Below are 22,183 nucleotides of genomic sequence, written 5' to 3'. Positions count from 1 at the left end.
CCTTGTAGCAACGTCATCATAACCACGCGTTGCTTCAGTAAACGATGCATGTTTGTTCTCCGTCTTTGTAGACAGTAAATAAAAGGAGCGAACATTACTCTAAAGATCAGATCGCCTATAAGGCACGCTACAATATAAAATACTTGTACTGCCATGCGTGCATGCCTGCTACGATACATTTGTACTGCACCAACCAACCATAGAGTATCAACCAACCGATCGACACCAACCCCCCCCTCCAGCCCTTAGCCAGCACCAATGCACCGACCAACACCATTAGCCAGCACCTTCGGTGCTGGCTAATGGCTGGGGGCCATCGTGGTGAGTCATTCTGGCGTCATGATCTGACTAGTAGTAGTAATTATCCAAGCATCTATTTGTAGCGATCATCTTATGATTTCTGATCACTATAGAAGGGCATTTTCTACAATAAGATTACCTCAAAACATTCCGGGTTGATCGTCTTCTTCAATGGTTTCCCGGTATAGCTCATCGGACGACGATGGGGAGACAATGAAAAAAGGAGGGAGGGAGCAGCGAGTCTCGCTGTAAGCACTGGACCAGGGCTACTCCGCCTGGAGAAGGCGACTGGGACGCGTATGGATCAATACTACTACCACAAAACTCGCTCAAATAAATAGTACTGCTTTCAACTTTTTCTGCTAGAAAATCGCTCGGGCGAGACGGCAAACAGGCAAAACAATGAAAACTATGAAGACTCCCTCTGCCCCCACTGTTTACAGGGGGTGGGACCAGCTTCCAATGGCAACACGTACACGTGTGTCACGTGACACGGGTTTTCTGGGTAATGTAGTTGGAATATAAGCTCAGGAATTTAAACAGCGCTTCGGAGCATATTAATATGTTTAGATTCATCAAAAACTGTGAAGACGCCAATTGGCGTCATTGATCATTTACGGAATTCTGATGAAGACGCCAATTGGCGTCTTTCATCTTCTAAGGGTTAAGGGGGTTCCAGGAGTTCCCCAGCAAAGTTTGCACTGCCTTGTATGATACCTTGAATTATATCTTGAATAATTCTTATCCCTCCCTTTGACCTGACTATCTAGGGTATGTGTCGTGTGCAAACTTAACATAACCTTCTAACCTTGTTATTCTCCACATATGGGGATGTCTTACTCCCCTTACGCATGTGTGTGGTGGTAAATCTGACAACGTTGGTGTCAGCTAGTTAGACAAACATGCATGGTGACCTTAAGGTCATCACTTTCATGGAGCATCTTATCTCACCATAATGCTATGGGCCTGTCTTCTGTTGGTTTGTCAGAGCACTGCATTGACCACTGACCTGTGTGTATGATGTTACCCGATGTTCCGTGATATCATGCAATTAACTTCTAACTTACTGTAGAAATACTAAGTCTCTCCGACTCGGTCTGCCTCAGCGTCTTGAATTTGATCCCGGGTTCCTCTGCAACATCTGTCGACAGCCCTATGCTAATTTGTAATGTTGACCTGAGCCTGAATTCATTCTTTGAAGCTCACTCTTTGGAAAGCAGGGGCTCCGCCCTGACTTCTCCTGAGGACGAGGAAGAGGTTAAGGGGGATAGTGAAAGAATGGGGGACAGGGGAGATTAGCAGAGGAAGAGAGGGGGCGGAGAGGCAGCGAGACGGAGAACTGCGAGTCTGACCCTTGACTGCCACAGTGGAACTTGTCTTGTCAGCCCTAAAAGCACATATTCAAAAGACATCTCTGCCCGATGGAGTTGAAACATTGTTCTACAATAAATACAAAAAAATAGCACTTGAGATGCGACTCGCACCAGTGATCCTGAGGAGCTATTGGGAGTGTTTCTGTTTTTAGAAACCTCCATGGTCTTGTGGCCTTCGTTTTTATATGTCGAGACCATAATTCAGACATCAAGAGGATACGGTTGGAGAGGCCGGCCCCCAAAACGTATCTGCTACTAAGTCAGTGTGGTTCTGGGACACGTGTGTCGCGCGGCCCCTCCAGATATACATAGCTACAGTACTCATTAATATCCCCCCCCCCCACCGCCCTGTTTGTAAACATGGTCGCGTGTGCATTGGAGTGCATATGTTTAAGACTGACCACCGAACCTCCACCCAATGCCCTAGATGTGGTACCTCGTGTCCATCGTGTATCATCATCGCAACGCAAAAACACACGCATGCAACATGCACGTTTGTTGTGTGTCATCGCATGCCATCCCTACCCTTCTCTGATCACAGCTGAAATCAATTAACAGCTCCAGATGACCTTGCTTCATCTGGATCACACGCACGCACACACGCACGCACGCACGCACGCACGCACACACACACACACACACACACACACACACACACACCTCTTTCACATCCCTCTAACTTCAAAGGCAGCCGGCGTACAGCACAGTGTGCAAGCTTCACTCAGCCAGGGGGCTAGCTCCCTCTGATCACACATACGCGCGCACACACACACACACACAATCTTGGCAGAGGACTAGAGAGAGAGAGAGAAGCAAAGGGAAAGAAACACCCCAAACAGCAGAAAGTGTTCCATACCGCCAGCGCTTGTTCCTATCCAGCTCTGATTTGGACTCCCCCAGTCCTTGGAGAGCAACATATAGGACCGTTGATGTCTCCTGGTTCTTCTGTTTCACATCACTCATCTGAATGAAGCCTTGTTCTCCTCCTTCTTGCCTCTCGTTCTCGTGTCTCCCCAGGTGCGTGCCGTGCTATTGAGTTTGGCTGTACTCACGTTGTCTCGTAATCCTGGTGGTTTTTGTCCTGTTTGGTTTCACACGCAGAGGCCCGAACCTCTACACTCGGCAGTGGCTCAGGGGTAGAGTGGTGAGGTTCCCTGTTCGATCCCGGCTCCCCCAGAGCTAGTGTCGAAGTGTCCTTGAGCAAGACTCTGAACCCCTAACTGCTCCCGATGTGCAGGTTGGTTGGTGCCTTGCATGGTTTCCTCCACCAATGATGTATGAATGTGTTTGTGAATGGGTGAATAATGCATAATCTATGTAAAGCGCTTTGGATAAAACCATTGTCCCCGTCTGTCTGTGTCCCTTTTGTGCCCATATATGGAGATCCCTGATGTCATATGCCCATGGCCTGTATATTCATTGGTTGGATCGGTGCATGGTTCTGGACAGCTGGATGTCCATTTATGCCCATATATGGACATATCGGTCTGATCGACGGTTCTGGACAATATGCACATGGCATGACTGGCTCTGTGGCGCTGATGATTTCATTGGCTCATCCTCATACATCATCGGCATGGTAAAAGGCACCGCTCACTTGATGTATGATGACGTTCTCATCCTCATATATCATCGTCATGGTAAAAGGCACCGCTCACTTCACACAAGTGTGAAGTGAGCGGAGGTGGAGGTGAAAACGGAGGTGGAAAATTTCCAGAAGAAAAGTCAAGTTCTGAAAACATTGTTGGTGTGGGAGGTGGAGGGAAATAGGGTGGAATAGAAGGAGTTTTGGATGCAACCGTAAACGGAGAGGTGGGAAGGCTCTGTCCCATGGAGAATAGAAGTTGCAGAGTCAAGGTAAGTGCAGTGCTTGACGATGACAAACGAGAAGTGAGTGCGTGCGTGCGTGCGTGCGTGCATGCGTGCGTGCGTGCGTGCGTGCGTGCGTGCGTGCGTGCGTGCGTGCGTGCGTGCATGTGTGTTTGTAGGGAGGGGAGAGGCGAGGCGAGGAGCAGATGAAAAAGGCGAAAAGCGCTCTCGGAACGCAGGAGGTGGAAGCTCCAGCTGAGAGCAGGCCTTTAATTGGCTGCCTAGAGACAAGCGCTCCAGGCGCAGGAATTAGTATGCATGGCTTCTAGGGAAAGAGAGAGAGACAGACAGACAGAAAGACAGAGAGGGATCACAGATACATCACAGAGCGTTGTGATGGACTTGTCTTCCTCACTTGACTTGCATTACCTCTTTCTCTCTCTCTCGCTCGCTCTCTCCTTACACATTCATACACCGGATTTTAGTACTTGGAAAATCGTGTTCGACACCAAGTCAGTGGATGTGGATCAAGCTTTTTCTTTCCTTTCTTGTATCTTGTCCCTGCCGGCTTCCATTAGTCTTTATGAAAAAGCTAACCATCGGCCTGGGCCGACAGTGGGCCGTGGCTCAGCGGTCCAGGCACCTGACTGGTAGTCCAGCGTCACAGTGTGTCGCAGGTTCGAGTCCCGATCCCGACGACCTTTATGTCTTCCCCCATTCTCTCTCCCCCTTTCCTGTCTACCTACTGTCTCCTATCAATAAAGGCAAAAAAAGCCAAAACAATTTCTTTAAAAAAAAAAGCTAACCATCTCTCTCTCTCCCTCTCTCTCCCTCCAGAGTACCCGTGCTCGGGCATGATGGGCATGGTGTCGGGTCTGATCACGGACGCGCAGCTCACGGCCTCGTCGCACACAGACCGCAACTGGGTGCCGGAGAACGCCCGGCTGCTGACCAGCCGCACGGGCTGGACGCTGCTGCCCCAGCCACAGCCCTTCACCAACGAGTGGCTGCAGGTGGACCTGGGCGAGGAGAAGCTGGTGCGGGGCCTGATCATCCAGGGCGGCAAGCACCGCGAGAACAAGGTGTTCATGAAGAAGTTCCGCCTCGGCTACAGCAACAACGGCTCCGACTGGAAGATGGTGCCGGACGCCAACGGCCACAAGCCAAAGGTGAGCCCGTGCTGCAGAGAGACGGTTGTTCGTTTTGAACGCGGTTTCTGTGTTGTTTTTGTTGGCAAACAAATGGTAGCCAACGTGTTGTGGAAGGTATACTGCATGTGTACTGTAGGTCAGAAAAAGAAAAAAAACTTGTATTACTTGTATTGATTGCAGGCATACTGGGAAATCATCTCGACACACTAGCGAAAAAAGAAATGAAAAGTTTTCAGAGTCATAGCGACATCAATAGAGATTATGAGGCATTTTAGTCAATTTTCACCCGAGCGCCTCGCTCTGCTGTCGTGAGTCATTCAGCGGTTGCCGCGGTCGAGTCAATCTCACCGGTACTTTAAATCACATTAGGATAAGCATCTGGAGATGTCTGTCAAAGTCCTTTCCTGCTTCCTTCTCTCTCTCTCTCTCTCTCTCTGTCTGTCTGTCTGTCTGTCTGTCTGTCTGTCTGTCTGTCTGTCTGTCTGTCTGTCTGTCTGTCTGTCTGTCTGTCTGTCTGTCTGTCTGTCTGTCTGTCTGTCTGTCTGTCTCTCTCTCTCTCTCCCTCCCTCCCTCTCTCTCTCTCTCTCTCTCTCTCTCTCTCTCGTGATTTTTCTTTTTTGTATTCCACACCACATGCTGTTCAGCCCGTTCACTGGATACTGCAAGGAGATGAGAGAGAGGAGAGCAGAAGAGAAGATAGATACTTTATTAATCCCTGGTAATCCAGGTATCCCATAGCTCTGATAGGCATTAGTTAAAACACTGGGGATAATAATCCTTTGTTATTGCACATAGCCCACCTGCAACTAAAACTAGTAGTCCAGTTCATAAGCCTAGCTGCACAGGCAGGTGCACACATAGACCCATGAATCACAAAAAAACTATAGTAGTCCAGTTCATGAGCCTATAGCGGCTGGCCATGGAGTTTAAGAGCCTATTGCTGTTGGGACAAAAGTGAAGAAGACAAGAGAAGACAATGTGGCACCGGCACTAATACAAGTGGCGGCCATGGATGCGTCTAATGGTGTCATCGGTGTGACACATGTGTGTGCATAGATCGAAGAGCTCTAGTACAGCCACACCACCGTATGCATGCATGACGCATACCAAACACACGCCTGCAAACACCAACCAGGACGGAAGTGCAGAAACGACTCCAATTTCCAGCGTCCCTGACAGGGTATAAATCTGATCCATATGGCGTGATGGTTTATGATTTATGAAAGGATGCTGGGAGGATCCATACCACCCCCCCCTTCCCCCACCCTGTCCCACTTAGCCACACCCCCCTTGAAGGACTCCCAGCATCAAAGGCACAGAGCGCTCTCTTTCGCGTGATAACATCCATTAATCAACTTCTATCAGTCTTGTGTACCCACTACGCCCCCCTCCCCCCCCAGCCCCTACCTCCCATCCGTTTCCCGCACTTTTGCTTTCATTGCTTCCTCGTGTCTCGGGCGAGAGATCTGAGGCCGAGTAGGAAGGGAGCTGCGGTTACGCCGTGTCGCGAGTGTGTCGCAGCCGCACTTCAGATGTCAGCTGGAAGACAGAGATCCCACTCCTCATCTGTCCTAACATCCCCTCAATGTGTTCTTCAACCCCCTCCTCGCTTTCAACTTTTTTGCTGGTCTTTCAGAAGGCCAGAAATGAGCCGTCTTGCCTCGCCTAGCCACGCCTTGCATCTCTCAAGTGGTCGTATCAAGCGCAGCAGCGATGACGTTATCAGTGATTTGCGCTACCTCACCCTCTCTCTCTCTCTCTCTCTCTCTCTCTCTCTCTGTCTCTCTTTCATCCACCCTTCCATCCTCTCAGACATTCGAGGGGAACATGAACTACGACACTCCCGAGCTGCGCACGCTGGAGCCCATGCTGACCCGTTTCCTCAGAATCTACCCAGAGAGGGCCACACCCACTGGGATGGGTCTGCGACTCGAGCTCCTGGGCTGCGAAATGCCAGGTAAGGCCTGGCCTCCCAACTGCTACAATACACACATACCAGTAAAATCTCCAGTGATGATTTGTCCATATGTAACTCTGTGGGTGTACTCTCGAGGTACCTTTTCCACCGGGCTTGAACCGGTTCCGTTCTTTTGACCCTACATAGTTTTAGTGTTAACTCTGGAAATTAATTGGTTCATAACCCTAAAAGTTTGTTGGGTGGAAAATGGGCCAGAGTTCAATGAACACTGATGATTGTACTGTGTACTTAATGTGGTATGCAGTATACTGTAGTGTACAGTATGCTCACACAGGCGTGGCGTCCATCAGCCCGGAGGTGATGACACATCTCTGAAGTAGCATGTGTGTGTGTGCGCCGGTGGGGCTTAGGCTCCCGGTCCGCTGGGGCGGTGTTAAAAAGATCTTAGTGAGAACCTGACCCCACCCCTGCCCCTCCCGCTGGCTCGCTCGGCCCGCCAGCCCCCCCAACAGCTGTCCAGTTCGTGCTCCTCATCCCTTCAAAAGAGGGACAGTGGTCTTGTCCCAGGGCTTGCATCAAAGCAGTCCCCCCCCCTCCCCTCTCATGTACGGGATCAGATGAGAGCCCACCTGGCGCACTAGGATTATCACCAGGACTGAACGCCACAAACAACCCCCCCCACGCCCCCAACGCTCCCCATTGCGCTTCATCGCCTGACTGGGCAGCTAAATCCTTATGGGTTCATTTGGGTCTTATTTTGTTTTTACGCGGACCCTTACGGTTCCATTTCAGATTTCACAGTGTGTCTCCCTCCACTTTTGTTTAAGTCTGCACACGTATAAAGCTGTGTACTGTGCCCAGCAATCCTTTTTCATCTGCCCACTGGTCTCTATATAGGCGCCTCTCTCTCTCTCTCTCTCTCTCTCTCTCTCTCTCTCTCTCTCTCTCTGTCTGTCAGTGCTGTAGCAGCCGAGGTTCTAAGTGGATTTACATATTGGATTTCAGGGAGTCAGTCAGTAGTGTGTGTGTATAGTGTGTAAGCTACAGGCTCCCACTGGGAGCTTTAACCCCATGATAATGCTTGTTTTCACTGTTAATGCCAAGCAACACACATACACACACGTGCGTGCACACACGCAAAGTAGCTGTCTTCTAACACCTGTTTATGTGCGTGACTGTGTGTGTTCGCCTCTCTAACCACATGTTTTTGCACAGTGATTACTGTTGCACAGTGTTTGTGGTGTGTGTGGCATGTGTGGCACACACACACGCACACGCACACACAAATGCTGTGTGTGCGTGTGTGTGCGTGCCAAGGCCCAGTGAAAGGGCTAAATCCTCATTTCTGTGCCGAGCTCCCCTGACCCCAGCCTTGACCTCCCCCGCCCCGAATCTGACAGGGGCTGATCTGCCTCATACATCATCCTGGACAGAGAGAGAGAGTGAATGTGAGAGAGAGAGAGAGAGAGACCGATTGCCCTTATACAACACATACGCACGCACGAAAGCACGTGCACACACACACACACACACACACACACACACACACACACACACACACACACACACACACACACACACACACACACACACACACACACACACACAAACTGTATACTCCCTATACCTCCCTCCCTCTCTAACTTTTAGCCTCATTCTGTACTGGGGAAGCCTGTGTGCTTTACTCTGTCAGCCTAAACATGTGCACTTACGGATACACACACACACACACACACACACACGCGCACACGCACACACACACACACACGCTCGCACACAAACCACAGGCCGGCTGGCCGTGTGGCAGCGGAGCGTGGAGTGGATCTGGGGCCGTGCCCACATCCAAAGAGCTCGCCGGGCCATAATGATAGGCTACCATAGCAGCCAAGAGGCCCTGTCTCTAGCCAATCCAAATCTCTCTCTCTCTCTCTCTCTCTCTCTCTCTCTCTCTCTCTCTCTTCTCCCTCCCTCCCTATTTATATACACCATAAACCTCGGCAGCTTGATAAAAGCAAAAACCGCTAATAGTTCCCCCAAGATCGAAGACGGTTTTGTGCCAGTGGGAGGGAACTACATGCAGTATTTTCGGTTGTGTGTGTGTGTGTGTGTGTGTGTGTGTGTGTGTGTGTGTGTGTGTGTGTGTGTGTGTGTGTGTGTGTGTGTGTGTGTGTGTGTGTGTGTGTGTGTGTGTGTGTGTGTGTGTGTGTGTGTGTGTGTGTGTGTGTGTGTGCGCGCGTGCGTGCGTGCGTGGGGGGCTACTGCAGTTGCCCCCAGTGAACGATGATGTTGGGGCATCTGGACATCTTTAAACTCACTCTCTCTTTCTCTTTCTCTCTCTCTCTCTAGCTCCCACCCTGCCTCCGACCACGGCGGCGCCCAGTGGCAGCACCCCTCCGTCGGACGAGTGCGACGACGACCAGGCCAGCTGCCACAGCGGCACAGGTGATGGCTTCGACCTGACAGGTGCTAACATCGCCCTCATGAGACTGCAACCTCCTCGACCCGCCCTTCCCATCCCTTCCCCACCCCTCCCCCACTTGATCTGCTCCTCTCTGCTCGAATTAATCTGCCACCTGCGTCCTGTATGCCCACGCAGACACGCACGCGTGCTCCGGAGCACGAACGTGTGCACACTTGAACACATTATAGGACCGCAATTTTAGGAGTGCCATCTTCACAATTTCTTTCAATTTTTTAACCATTAGCCTAAATCCTGACTTGTAGTTGTTGTCATGCACTGACAACTAGACAATAGACAATCTGAATCTACCAACCTCACGAGGAAGTATAAAGCACACATAATTCCAGCGCTATGACCTCTACTATCTGACCTCTAAATGTCTGATCCTAACCTTCAACCCCAACCTGAATCTTTACGTAATTGTAAATCTGACATTAAACAACCAATCCCCATTGTGAGGACCAGAAGAATTGTCTTCACACCGTTTATTTCTCAAAATCTACGACACAGGTGGGGATATTTGGCTCTCATAAGTATAATCACACAAGTAGAATACACACACCACATGCACGCGCACATGTTGCATGCATGCACGCACATACACACACATACACACACACACTCTCACGTGCTTACACACATATCGTACAGCCCCCTCCCGTCTCACCTACTTCTAAACTGCAGCCCTTCCCCCTGCAGTACTAGAACAGCCAGCTCTGTCCCTCCCCTCCTCTTCCTCTCATCTGTATCCTCTCCTCCTCCTCCTCCTCCTCTCTCTCTTCCAAGCCTGGCCTCATTCCCCACTAACCCAGAAACCCACTGAGCCTGCACCACTTTCCTGCACCTCTATACTGAGACAACCCCCTGTCCCTTGTCCCCCGTCCCACTAACCTGCAGTCTCCAATGAAGAGCATGGGTACCGTCTCTCATTCTGTCTGGGGGGGGGGGGGGGGGTGCAAGGGGTCTGTCTGGGTCGGTCTGTCGAGACCACAGAAGGGGCGATAGCGTTTGTGGCTATTGCTCAGTTGGCATGGCTACCTAGCCACGCGCCAGTGCACGTGCTTCGTTAGAATGTGTGTGTACGAATGCGAGGCTGCAGGCTAACTCTGCTAATGTGTTGCATTGGATGCAGGTGGGACCACCACGACTCCAGAGACCACTACTGCTGAGATGGACAGCGTTCCAGGTGAGCATCGCGCATGTTTGTCTACAGTAGATAGACGCTGTTCATTTCCTCCCGTCACCCCACATCCCCTCCGTGTATCGACTCTGTCGGGTGGAAACCCCACAGAGTCCAAAGCTGTTACTTTTCTTCAAATTAAAAAATACGTTCCGAGCATGTGGATCTGCTACTTTTGATGCGTGTCGCTGTGGTGTGATCAAATAGAGCATTCGTTTATGAAGAAAAAAAACCACAAAAACGTTTAGGATATGGAGATGAGAGGTTTCTGCCCGACAACAACGATATCATTCTCCAGCGTGGTAGTGGTTTGATCAGATCGTTGTGGAGTGCAATCTGAAACATGTCACGGAAAACTGGTCAAAGTGACACTTCCGGTGTTACAACGCTGCAGGTTGAATCCTGGGTTAATGAACGCGGGGCTGCGGGCGCTCTCTGCATCATCTGTGTGTGTGTGTGTGCGTGTGCGTGTGCGTGTGCGTGTGCGTGTGTGTGTGTGTGTGTGTGTGTGTGTGTGTGTGTGTGTGTGTGTGTGTGTGTGTGTGTGCGTGTGTGTGTGTGTGTGTGCGTGTGCGTGTGCGTGTGTGTTATTACGGCTGATGATGGGGGTGAGCGAGGTTGTCTGATGGAGGACTAGCTGATGATTAGCACTGGGGCTCTGCTGCTGCCTTTTCAGCATAATCACTAATCACTGGGCACGCATGCACACCCACACACACACACACACACACACGCACGCACGCACGCACGCACGCGCACACACACGCACGCATGCACGCACGCGCACACACACGCACACACACACACACACACACACACACATATACACACACACACACACACACAGTAGGGTAGAGCACATGAGGACATCCAAAAGAAATGAGCTACACATTATGGTACACACAGTGACACAAACGCATGCAAAACAAAACCCTGTGTTAAACACTGACACACTCGCACACGCAAAGGGCGCGCGTGCACACGCACACGCACACACACACACACACACACACACACACACACACACACACACACACACACTGATGCTGATGATGCAGAGGCCAGCTGAGAGCCAGTGCCCCAGTCTGACCTTGGTTAATGGGCCACAGTCTGCACCCACCCAGCCCCCTCCCCTCTTTCTGCAGCCTGCTGGCCCCCAATGACAAGCCACTGGTGCAGGTGTGTGTGTGTGTGTGTGTGTGTGTGTGTGTGTGTGTGTGTGTGTGTGTGTGTGTGTGTGTGTGTGTGTGTGTGTGTGTGTGTGTGTGTGTGTGTGTGTGTGTGTGTGTGTGTGTGTGCACATGTGTGTGTGCACATGTGTGTGTGTGTGTGTGTGTGCGCGCACATGTGTGTGTGTGTGTGTGTGTGCGTGCACATGTGTGTGTGTGTGTGTGTGTGCGTGCACATGTGTGAGTGTGTGTGTGTGTGTGTGTGCGTGCATGTGTGTGGCTGGCTGGCTGGCTGGATGGATGTAATTTCCATTGGGATATTGGCATAAAAGACCAGCCTGCTCCATTTTACATCAAATAGCTCAGTGAGTCATGAGGAGGCTCATCTTACCCGGAGCATGTCATTCGCTTCACCCCAATTCTCGCAAGAGTGGAAAGTGTGTGTGTGTGTGTGTGTGTGTGTGCGTGCAAGCGCGTGCATAGGGGGGCAGCCGACGTCTGCAACGTGGCTACACATGGGAATTATTTGTGTTTAATGGGCAAATAGGCTCACTTCCCCGCAGAAGCTGCTACGCTCCCATTATTAAAAGCACTATTGGCTCATTATGTCCTATGCTATGGAGGTCTGCCTCACTGCATCTCCAAACACTCGCAGACCGGAGGCGGAACCCTGAACATCCCTCTCCTCTCTCTCTCTCCCTCTCCCTCTCCCTCCCTCTCTCTCTCTCTCTCTCTCTCTCTCTCTCTCTCTCTCTCTCTCTCTCTCTCTCTCTCCCTCTCCCTCTCCCTCTCTCTCTCTCTCTCTCTCTCTCTCTCTCTCTCTCTCTCTCTCTCTCTCTCTCTATCTCTCTCTCTCTCTCTCTCTCGGTGCTCCTTGAAAGTCTCCCTTTGTCCATTTTGAAAACCGGGACTCTCCGTCGTCGTCCAAAGCTGTTTTCCTTCTTCTCTCTGTCTCTCCCTCCTGAGCCTCTTCCTCAGCGCCGCATGTGTCTGTCACACACAGGGGATTGTGTTTTTGGTGGAATAGGAGGCCGTCAACTGCAACCGTGGGCTCTCATTAAAATGCCCAGTTCTCTGCGGGTTGCCGTGAATGCTTCATACTCAACCGGGTGGACACGCTGTCCAGACCCCCATTTCTCTCTCTCTCTCTCTCTCTCCAGCCAGTATGCCTCCTCTTAACGTCATTCTATATTACACCCTCTTTCATAAGCCACGTCATGTTTATTAAAGGAGATCATCATTAACTGGAGCTGGGATATATGGTCTGCATGAGGTCTTAGCTGTCAGCTGCCCTTTTTTTTTCTTTCCGTCTGACAAGCGCTGCACCTCTTTTCCTTCTCTCATCTTCCCCTCTCTCTCTCTCTCTCCCTCCCTCCCCCCCATCTCTCCATCCATCTCTCCTTCTGAAGTGGACTGTTTGTATTGTCTTCCCCTCAAGCTGTGGCCTCTGCTTTGCCTTCAGTTACACAGCTCTTTGCTGCCCTCTAGTGCTGGCAGCCCGTTACAGGCCTGAAGTCCTGCCTGGAACCTAGCCTGCAGTTATGCCATGACATGCCCTAAGGGTCCTTGTTATGATTTGTTATGATATTCCTGCCAAATATGGCCAGGCCACGTTCTCATTTCCGTACGCGTTTCAATAGCTTTTAGTTTGTGATGGCGAGGACAGCGATGATGGAAATGATGATGATGATGGTGGCAGTGTTCACTCAAATCCCGTTTGAAGTTCTCTGACCCTGAACTTTAGTAACCGTTGACTCCCTTTGCAGACTTCCTGTGGTTCGCCTGTGACTTTGGCTGGGCCAGCGACCCGTCCTACTGCAGCTGGACGTCAGAGGACACTGGCTCCAGGTGGCAGATCCAGTCAAGTGGGACCCCGACCCTCAACACCGGACCTAACATGGACCACACAGGTGAGCGGGTCGGATAGGAATTAGTTTCATGTAAGAATGCAGAATGTTCGCCCATGATGACAAGCCCAGAATATATGCTAGGGTTAGCGTTGGTTAAGTAAAAAGATATCGCTGTTGTATGATCAAGTAGGGCGTTAATGTATACGACAAAACACAAAAAGTTAAAATATGAAGATAGGAGGTTTCTGCTTATTAATGGGTTAATAAGCGATATGCTTATTAACCCATATTGAGACCTGAACTGAAGCCGATTCCACAAATGTCTTCTGAATCCTAACCGTTTTCTGTTGCTATATCAGTGGTGCGCAAAAAACCTTTCATGTCAAGGACCCCCAAAATTATACGTATTTCACCGCCGACCCCCATCTCAAAATATTGTGTTCCAGGACCCCAGAAGCTTAAAGGGTAAGACCACTTTTTTAGAGGTTTGGGTTGTTTTCTTACCTTATTATGGTCAAACTAGTCCAGTCCAGGAGTTATTTCGCTCCATAGTGCAGTTTTACAGAAAATAGCGTTATAAAAATACCAGCCCATTGACTTACATTGTACACTGAAACAGCTCTCAAAATCACTCTTTTAGTTCGTAAACAAACACAAACAAAGTTGTTTCAGACAATATAGAGCAACACCAAAACTCATGTGGTTTTATTTCTTCATAAAAATGGTAACTTCCTGTTGATTTTACTATATGAAGATCTGGATCCGGATCCATGGATCCAGTCCGGGTTTTCTTCTGAATAAAAATGGACAAATCAACAGGAAGTTAACATTTTTATGAAAAAATAAAACCACATGAGTTTTGGTGTTGCTCTATATTGTCTGAAACAACTTTGTTTGTGTTTGTTTACGAACTAAAAGAGTGATTTTGAGAGCTGTTTCAGTGTACAATGTAAGTCAATGGGCTGGTATTTTTATAACGCTATTTTCTGTAAAACTGCACTATGGAGCGAAATAACTCCTGGACTGGACTAGTTTGACCATAATAAGGTAAGAAAACAACCCAAACCTCTAAAAAAGTGGTCTTACCCTTTAAAAAACAATATATATATATATATATTATTATTATTTTATTTTTTTCAAAGATTTGCACACATTTTCACAATTTGTCAAAGATAGCAGATCTATAACAGCTCGTATATCTGTATAAGTATAATAGTTAAAGTGGTTCAAATCTAAAACGACACACATGCTTTCGTGGTTTCAATGGATTAATAATAATAACTAACTATTATTAATACCACTGTCCTCTTCACTCCCTCAGGCGGCCCAGGGAACTTCATCTACATGCTGGCGACGGGCCCCCCGGAGACGGAGGTGGCGCGGCTGGTCAGCCCCGTGGTGAGCTCGCCGGACGCCAACCTGTGCGTGTCCTTCTGGTACCACATGTTCGGGCCGCGCATCGGCACGCTGCACATCAAGCAGCGGAAGCACACGGCGGTCGACGGCCCCGCCGACATACTGCTGTGGACCGTCAGCGGTCACCAGGGCAACCGCTGGCGCGAGGGCCGCGTCCTCGTGCCGCACTCTAGCAAACGATACCAGGTGTGTACAGTGGTGGAAAAATGTACTCGCGTTGTTTTTTTGAGGGGCCTCCTATGTCCCTCTTTGAGGGTTTGTGTAAAACACAAACATTGTTTTGCTTCCTTTGTTTCCTATGACACATTGAAGACAAAAGTGAGGACGCAAAAATTGTGATTGGCCGGAATGAGATGATGTATGATAAGAGCGACCCTCATTTTACACGGGTGTGATTTCTTACTTAAGTAAAAGTATCAATACTGCAATGTAGAAATACTCTGTTACAAGTAAATGGCCAGCATTGCAAATGTATACTTGAGTAAAAGTACAAAAGTATTGGTTTCAAAATGTACTTGAAGTACCAAAAGTAAACGTTTTCATTCTCTTATTCTCTTATTATTGTTACTGCCACCGCCATGTGTTAACAGCGGTCTCTTTCTATTCTGTCATGGTCTAAGGTGGTGATAGAGGGCCTGGTGGAGAGGAAGAGCTGGGGAGACATCGCCGTGGACGACATCAAGATCCTGGAAGGACTCAGCATGGTTGACTGTAAAGGTACGGCCAACACCTCAAACTGACACACTGATCTTATTTCCACCACAAACGTGAATGAAATCATTCTACTGTTATGCCACCAAAATGTGGAATGCCGAAACCGAAAACTCCCTACCCTCCTTCAAACCCGCCATAAAAGGTGGTCTGTCTGCATCTGAACCTAGACAGGTCTTCTAGCTTGCCAAAATAAATCACCCCCCACAGTTTTAATGTAAATATGCCTTTTCTGCTTTTTCTGCTTCTCTAGTACATTTCATGTACTCTCTAGTACATTTCATGTACTAGAGATTCGGGCCGGCCAAATACGGCCGAAAACGTGGCCCTCACATCTAGAGTTTGTGCGTCGCACTGCCAATCTGACTGACATGCCCATATATGGAGATCTCTGTATCTGTCAGCTTTGTCCATTTTATGCCCATATATGAAGATCTCTGTATGTGTCGTCCTCCCATAAGCCAATTTTAATTGTAATATCCTTTTAGAATTATTGTATAATAGCTGTGCCACTTTGCATCCTTTTTGCAAACTGTTAATAAAGTATTCAATAAATCAGTGGAAAAAAACATACGGCAGAAAGACGAGATGTATGTGATTTAACAGCACATTTTTCCTCTTCAGATCCTGATGTCCCTACAGAGCCCATGCTGCCAGAGGACCGCTTCAATGAAATATGTAAGTCGTCTTGTCCGATAAACAATCACATAGTAATATATCTAATACTAAAACATTATACACCCATGGGCCCACTATCACGTCATAGTAGGCGGCTGTGGCTCAGGAGGTAGAGCAGGTCGTCCAATGATCCCTGGGTCGGCGGTTCGAATCCCGGCTCCTCCTGTCCACATGTCGAAGTGTCCTTGGGCAAGACACTGAACCCTACATTGCCTCCAATGAGTTGGTCGGTGTGAGCTTGCCACCATTGGTGTGTGAATGTGGTACGCTGGTGTCGACTGTTCGCCGCTTCACCTCCCAATGTATGAATGAATGAACCATTGTAAAGCGCTTTGAGCACTTGGAAAAGCGCTATAGAAATGCAATTCATGATTATTATTATATGGATAGATTAATCAGTTGTTTTTTTACATTAGTGTACAATACTGCTGTACGCTTCCAGCTGTATTGCCATTGCCAATGCCTCGCAAAGTGATGCATTTCGAGCTTGTAGATCTGCTACTTTTGATTATTTTGTGGGACGCTGTAGTATGATCAAGTAAGGCATTAATTTACGAAAAAACAAACAGTTAAAATATGGAGATAGGAGGTTTCTGCCCGACAGCAACGATCTGACATTTATTCCCATATGATGTTACATGCATACATATAGTTGTAGACGTTCTTAATCCATTTTGGGCGGGAACCCCTTTTGGTGTTAGCATTATGTTATGCTTTAGCTATTGAAAAATAGCAGATCTACAAGCTCATAGCGCGCCACCGAGTGGCGCGCTACGAGCTTGTAGGTCTTCTATTTTTGAAAAATCGAAGAACCACTGACATAGAAACATAGCTTTTTCAGAAAACTGTCAGGATGTAGAAGACGTATAGAATCTGATCTCAGATCAAAATGGGTTAACAAAACACTATAAGATGATCCTGATGTTAAATAACTTACTGTCCCTTCTTTCTCCGTCCTCGTCTGATGTACGCGCAGTGGAGGAGGTCACGGACTACCCGGACATCGTGGAGACGAACGAGGTCAGCGGGCCGGGCAACATGCTCAAGACACTGGACCCCATCCTCATCACCATCATCGCCATGTCGGCCCTGGGCGTGTTCCTGGGCGCCATCTGCGGCGTGGTGCTCTACTGCGCCTGCTCGCACAGCACCATGTCCGACAGGAACTTATCGGCCCTGGAGAACTATAACTTTGAGCTGGTGGACGGCGTCAAGCTAAAGAAGGACAAGCTCAACGTACAGAACTCGTACACGGAGGCGTGAGGCGAGCGGGGGGAGAAAGAGACAGAAGGAGAGGGACGGAGAGAGAGCGAGAGCTCTCTTTAAACCGACCTGAGCGGGGAGATGTGTAGGGCTCGCAGAGCGTGCACAGAAATACTTTGTCGGCATATCCTCTCTCCTATGTCCGCTGGGACAAGGGGGGGGGGTGATGGGGCTAAACGGACTGCTGCCCCAATCCCCCCCCCCCCCCCTCCCCCTCCCCCCCATTCACCGGATGAGGGACAGGTTCAGGAACCAATGGGAGGTTTTGGGACTGATCCATGCTTTTCTCAGGAGCTGCAGTTAAAAAAGAATAAAAGAAAAGAAAAATGAAAAGAACAGACAACTACAACAACCCGCCACTAGGGGACACTGTGTACAAAATAAATACAGAAAAAAAAACTATGTACAGATGATTTAGATGATATTTTAATTTTCTATTTTGATTTTCATTCATTTTTACAATCGGATGCTGGTGTTGAGACCAATTTATTATAATGTCTAAAGTATTTATCGTTTTCTGGGAGAAAACCTTTTTTTTATTATTAATGTTATTATTGTTACTTTCTTGGAAGGCTTGTCGTTAGTTTTTCCACATTTGTTTTATTTTTTATGAGAGGTTATCAAAATTTCAAATGAACCATATCTGGCGAAATGCCCACACATTGCCCATGACTGGGCATACAGGGTGTACCCATAAACCATGACCCCGACTTCCTGCCCATGCACCCACCCACAATCCCTTTGCCCCTTTAATCGTTCCCGCCTGTGGCAGTGTATGGTTCTGACAGTGCCTTTAGTTCATCTTTGTTGGCCTCCTATGTTGATTTGGCTGTTTTGTATGTATGCATCACTTTAAGTTATGACACAAAAACACGGGCACGATATAATTACGATATCACAGTATGACCTGCAAAAAATTGGATCCAATGAGAATGCGGTCCGTCCTATAGCGCTTTGTTTTCTTTTGTTCGGTTCCCATTTGTTTTCTGTCCAAAAACCCACATAACTGTAAATAAGTTTTAATATATTTTATTGCCCTTTTTTGAAGAAAGTAAAAAGGTAAAAAAGAAAAAAGCTGCAGTATCCCTTTTTCATGGGTTGTGTGTGTGTGTGTGTGTGTGTGTGTGTGTGTGTGTGTGTGTGTGTGTGTGTGTGTGTGTGTGTGTGTGTGTGTGTGTGTGTGTGTGTGTGTGTGTGTGCGCGCGCACATGCGCAGTATCCCTTTTTCATGGGGTGTGTGTGTGTGTGTGTGTGTGTGTGTGTGTGTGTCTGTGTCTGTGTGCGCGTGCGTGCGAGCAGGCACGTGTGTGTAAATACAATCGCTGTTTTTTTCCCGTGAAAGGTGCCGTGTTTTAAGATTTTAATTTGAGATTAGCTTTTGCTCAGAAGAGCGAGCTGTGTGACGCTGTGTGTATTCAAGCTGATGAGCTCTTTGAACATAAGACGCTCGTGTCAGCTTACATCAAAGCCCCCTCTCATCATCACAGTACCATAAAGAAAAGTCCAGCAAGACAAAAGGACACAAATTAAATTATTTCCAGTTAAAACACTTTCTTCATTCTATCCCTCTTTCTCTCTCTCACAAAGTCTCTTTGCGACTCTGGCTGGAGATTCTTCACACAGCCTCAATTCACACATTCACAACTATTGTCAATGGCAGTGGAGATGGGAAGAGTAGAATTTCTGCCAGCATACCAAAAAACAATCTTCATTGCTCTGCTTTTGGCAGAGGGACTAGACTATTTTGTCAACTCCAGACTTCACTGTGGTTTGTTCACCGAAAAAGTGCTATCTGGACTAATGCAGCTTTGTATGCACTTTTTCACTGAATCCCTCGTGGTGGGATTCCTTTCAAGGAGTGGTGTGTGTGTGTGTGTGTGAGTGCGCGTGTGTGTGTGTGGCTGTGTTTGTGTAATTGAGTATGCATCCATGTGTGTGCGGGTGAAGTGGGTGGGGGGGTTGCACACGAACTGAAGAATGGTGCTATCGTTACTCCCATGAATCACGATCACCCCTTTCCCATTATTCACATGCTGTATTGTAGCTTACGGCCAAGCCGCAAAAAATAAAATAAAAGTTTAGTGTCTCGCGTGTAGCAGCCATAACATTGTGATGTCAGAGCTGATGTCATAACGAAGGGACACCCGGTACACCGGGGGATCAGGTGACATCACTAGAATCAGGTCACCTGAGCTCCCGGTGGCTTCACCAAAGGATGGTCGCACCCCTGTCTTGCTGCCAAGGGTTTTCCTTGCAGCACAGAACATCCACGCCCGGGGCTGTGGTCCAACCACAGTCATCACCAAGCTGAAGTTCATAATAAACTGACTTGCCCTGTCAGAATACCCCCTCTCCCCTGATAAAATCAAGAGGGGTAAACAAAGGCTGACTGTAGAACAGAAAGTGGTGGTCTGTTTTTTTTATATCTGTTTGTACGCTTATAACAAGTGCATACATCTACTCGATGTGAACTCTTTGAAATCTCTATTGTTGTTTGCAGGTTGGTGGATGGGGGTGGGTGGGGGGGATTACCCCCTGAAGAGGTTTTTTATTTCAATTTTTTGGGACCATAAGGGAAAAGGAGACTCTGTACAAACTCACCTGTGGGTGTGAGATTGACATTATCAGGACACAATTGGGGCCCCCGTGGGCCTTGGGGCCCCCGTGGGCCCAGGAACTTGATGGTTTTTAAGCACTGCAACAATCAGAGACTTGATCCTGAGAAGGTGGACATTTTTCTCACATCAGTGTGCTTTGTATGTGATGTGCTGTGGTGAACACATTTCCAAGCTTGTTCATTTCAGAGTGTCTCCCCAGAAAGCCCTACTATTACTACTACTACTACACACTCTGTGCTTTCAGCTGACTGTAGCTAAAACACTATCCGCTAAAACAAAACTAGAGAAAAAGGATACTGTAGCGTGGTCTCAAAAAAAGAAATGTTGTTGCACTGATAAATATATTTAAGACGTTTATGTGTTTATAGCATTAATTTGCAAAAAAAAAGAAAAAAGTCAAAAACACAAAAAACGTGTTCGTTTCTCTCTTCGTCATCTTTTTATATACATATATATAGTTTCAGATTATGTGAATTCTGAAATATAAAAAAAGCTATTGAGATGTTTTCATTATTGAAAAATGCATAACAGATTCTCCCAATTGTGACGTCCCTGCTCCCTCTATTGTACCTGACATATTCCGGCTTCGTTTTTTGTACGGTCATTCAGATTTTGTGCAGATTTTTGTTTGTTTTTTTACGAGAACAGTGGGGGAAAATGACTTTTATTTTCAATACTGCTTCTGTAATGTTGCTGTTGTAGGAAAAAGATGAATAAACAGCAAAGGCCTTAAAAAGGTGTAGTAGGGAACATTTGTATTGTGACTCCTCCCGATCTACTGACCTCTGTGACCCTCGGCATCTGTTAGTCTACCCATTTCCTGTTGACCACAACCCTCAAACCAATATTCTTCCAGCCAGTAGCCTCGCGGCTTCAGTGTGGAGAACAACAGTACTCATTGCGTACAGATCAAAATGTGTTATGGTACTTGTCGTGTAAAAGTGAAAATACAGCCTGGCAGTAGTGTTACAAAAATAATAATAGTATGGCCTGTCCAGTCGTTATCTGATTTAACAGCCACCCCATTCCAAAGATTCAACCTAAATAAATGGATTTTTATTAAGATGTACACAATGCACAAGTGATTATTTCCAACATTCAGCGAGATTCAATTCCATATGGGAGAATGCATGCTTCTTGAAGTTCCTGCAGCAAGGTGTACACAGTACACAAAACACAGTTCATTGACACGGGCAGGCAGTTCTGTGTTTGGACGAAGCAATCATTTGAATCTTAAGCAGTCTTCCTGAGCAGATGGAAACGACTCTGAGGAAGTCTCTAATGTGAAGCATCCCCACCTATGGAGAGTGGTAAACAGCGGTAGGGATGATGGCATGGCCAAATGGGCGGGTACTGACCACTAATGGGTAACTGATGTGCACCAACGCTCGCTAGCTCAGCTGTTTGCATGTTGCTCTGTCATTAGTCTAAATTAGACTTCGTTTTCACCAAGCTTTCACTGAGGGTCAGCGAGTCCACATCTTAAAGAGTGCGTGTCTAGAGTCTACGCCGTAGTTCTAGTTTGACGGACTGAAGAGCAAAAATAAGTGAAATACATGATTTTTGAGCTAAGGCGGCGTCATTCTTCATCATAACATTAAGTGCATGAGGTCACATGTTCTTAACATCTCCATCAGGAATCCTTTCTAGGGCATGAAACTCTTTTGCGCACCGGGTTTTGAAAACCGGGAATCATATGAATACAACATTAATACAACCTACAACAGCGGTTTTCCACCTTTTTGCGGGTGAGGCACACCACACAATGGGCTAGTGAAACTCTCAAGGCACGCCTGTATTCATAGCAAGGGAATCATATGGAAACAGAGCCCACAGGTGGATGCTAGGGTGGTGGTAGGACCGCCGTGGGAGCGTAAAACACTTCATAGAGCTAAGCCCCAACCACTGCAAAGCACCCAAAGCAGCAGCATACAGTAGCATATGCAGCAAGATGGCTCAAGACTGAGCAGTAAGCAGGGAGGTTTTAAAAGCCTGCCACAATCCGATTGTGCAGTCGAGATGCAGGGGAAATCAGAACGAATCATTGAATCTATTGGATGCAGCCAGGAGATTCCTGAAGATAAGTAGAGAGGACCAATTGATAATCTCTTGAGGGAAGGATTTTCTCCAACTCAGAGTCAGGCCGCTGGGTCTGGGTTATACCATGGACTATATTGTGAATGGGTCGGGATCACTTTGGGTGGAGATTATTGTATGGATGGACAATTTAGGTTACACAGGAGTATGAAGTATAATCGATCCAGACCAGTATACAGTAGGTCGCCA

The 22,183-nt window shown here is 47.8% G+C and overlaps 1 protein-coding gene across 3 annotated transcripts in view; it reads left to right on the top strand.

The window, feature by feature from the left end:
- The window catches only part of LOC306913479 (neuropilin-1a-like), an 83,830-nt gene extending 64,677 nt beyond the window's left edge, over positions 1–19,153 (top strand). For 2 of the 3 annotated variants that reach the window (XM_079490155.1, XM_079490156.1), the window contains exons 10-18: positions 4,320–4,651; positions 6,446–6,590; positions 8,898–9,014; positions 10,145–10,198; positions 13,128–13,271; positions 14,533–14,813; positions 15,248–15,344; positions 15,963–16,016; positions 16,993–19,153. In XM_079490155.1, coding sequence (XP_079346281.1) covers positions 4,320–4,651; positions 6,446–6,590; positions 8,898–9,014; positions 10,145–10,198; positions 13,128–13,271; positions 14,533–14,813; positions 15,248–15,344; positions 15,963–16,016; positions 16,993–17,279 — 1,511 coding nt within the window. In that variant the 3' untranslated portion in view covers positions 17,280–19,153. The remainder of the gene's footprint in view (positions 1–4,319; positions 4,652–6,445; positions 6,591–8,897; positions 9,015–10,144; positions 10,199–13,127; positions 13,272–14,532; positions 14,814–15,247; positions 15,345–15,962; positions 16,017–16,992) is intronic. The other variant, XM_079490157.1, reaches the window with a different exon arrangement.
- Positions 19,154–22,183: the final 3,030 nt, after the last annotated feature.

The sequence above is a fragment of the Electrona antarctica genome (assembly GCF_951216825.1).
Source record: "Electrona antarctica genome assembly, chromosome: 20".
NCBI lineage: Eukaryota > Metazoa > Chordata > Actinopteri > Myctophiformes > Myctophidae > Electrona > Electrona antarctica.
Note: the sequence above shows the minus strand (reverse complement) of the source record. Positions and strands in the feature narration are given on the sequence as shown.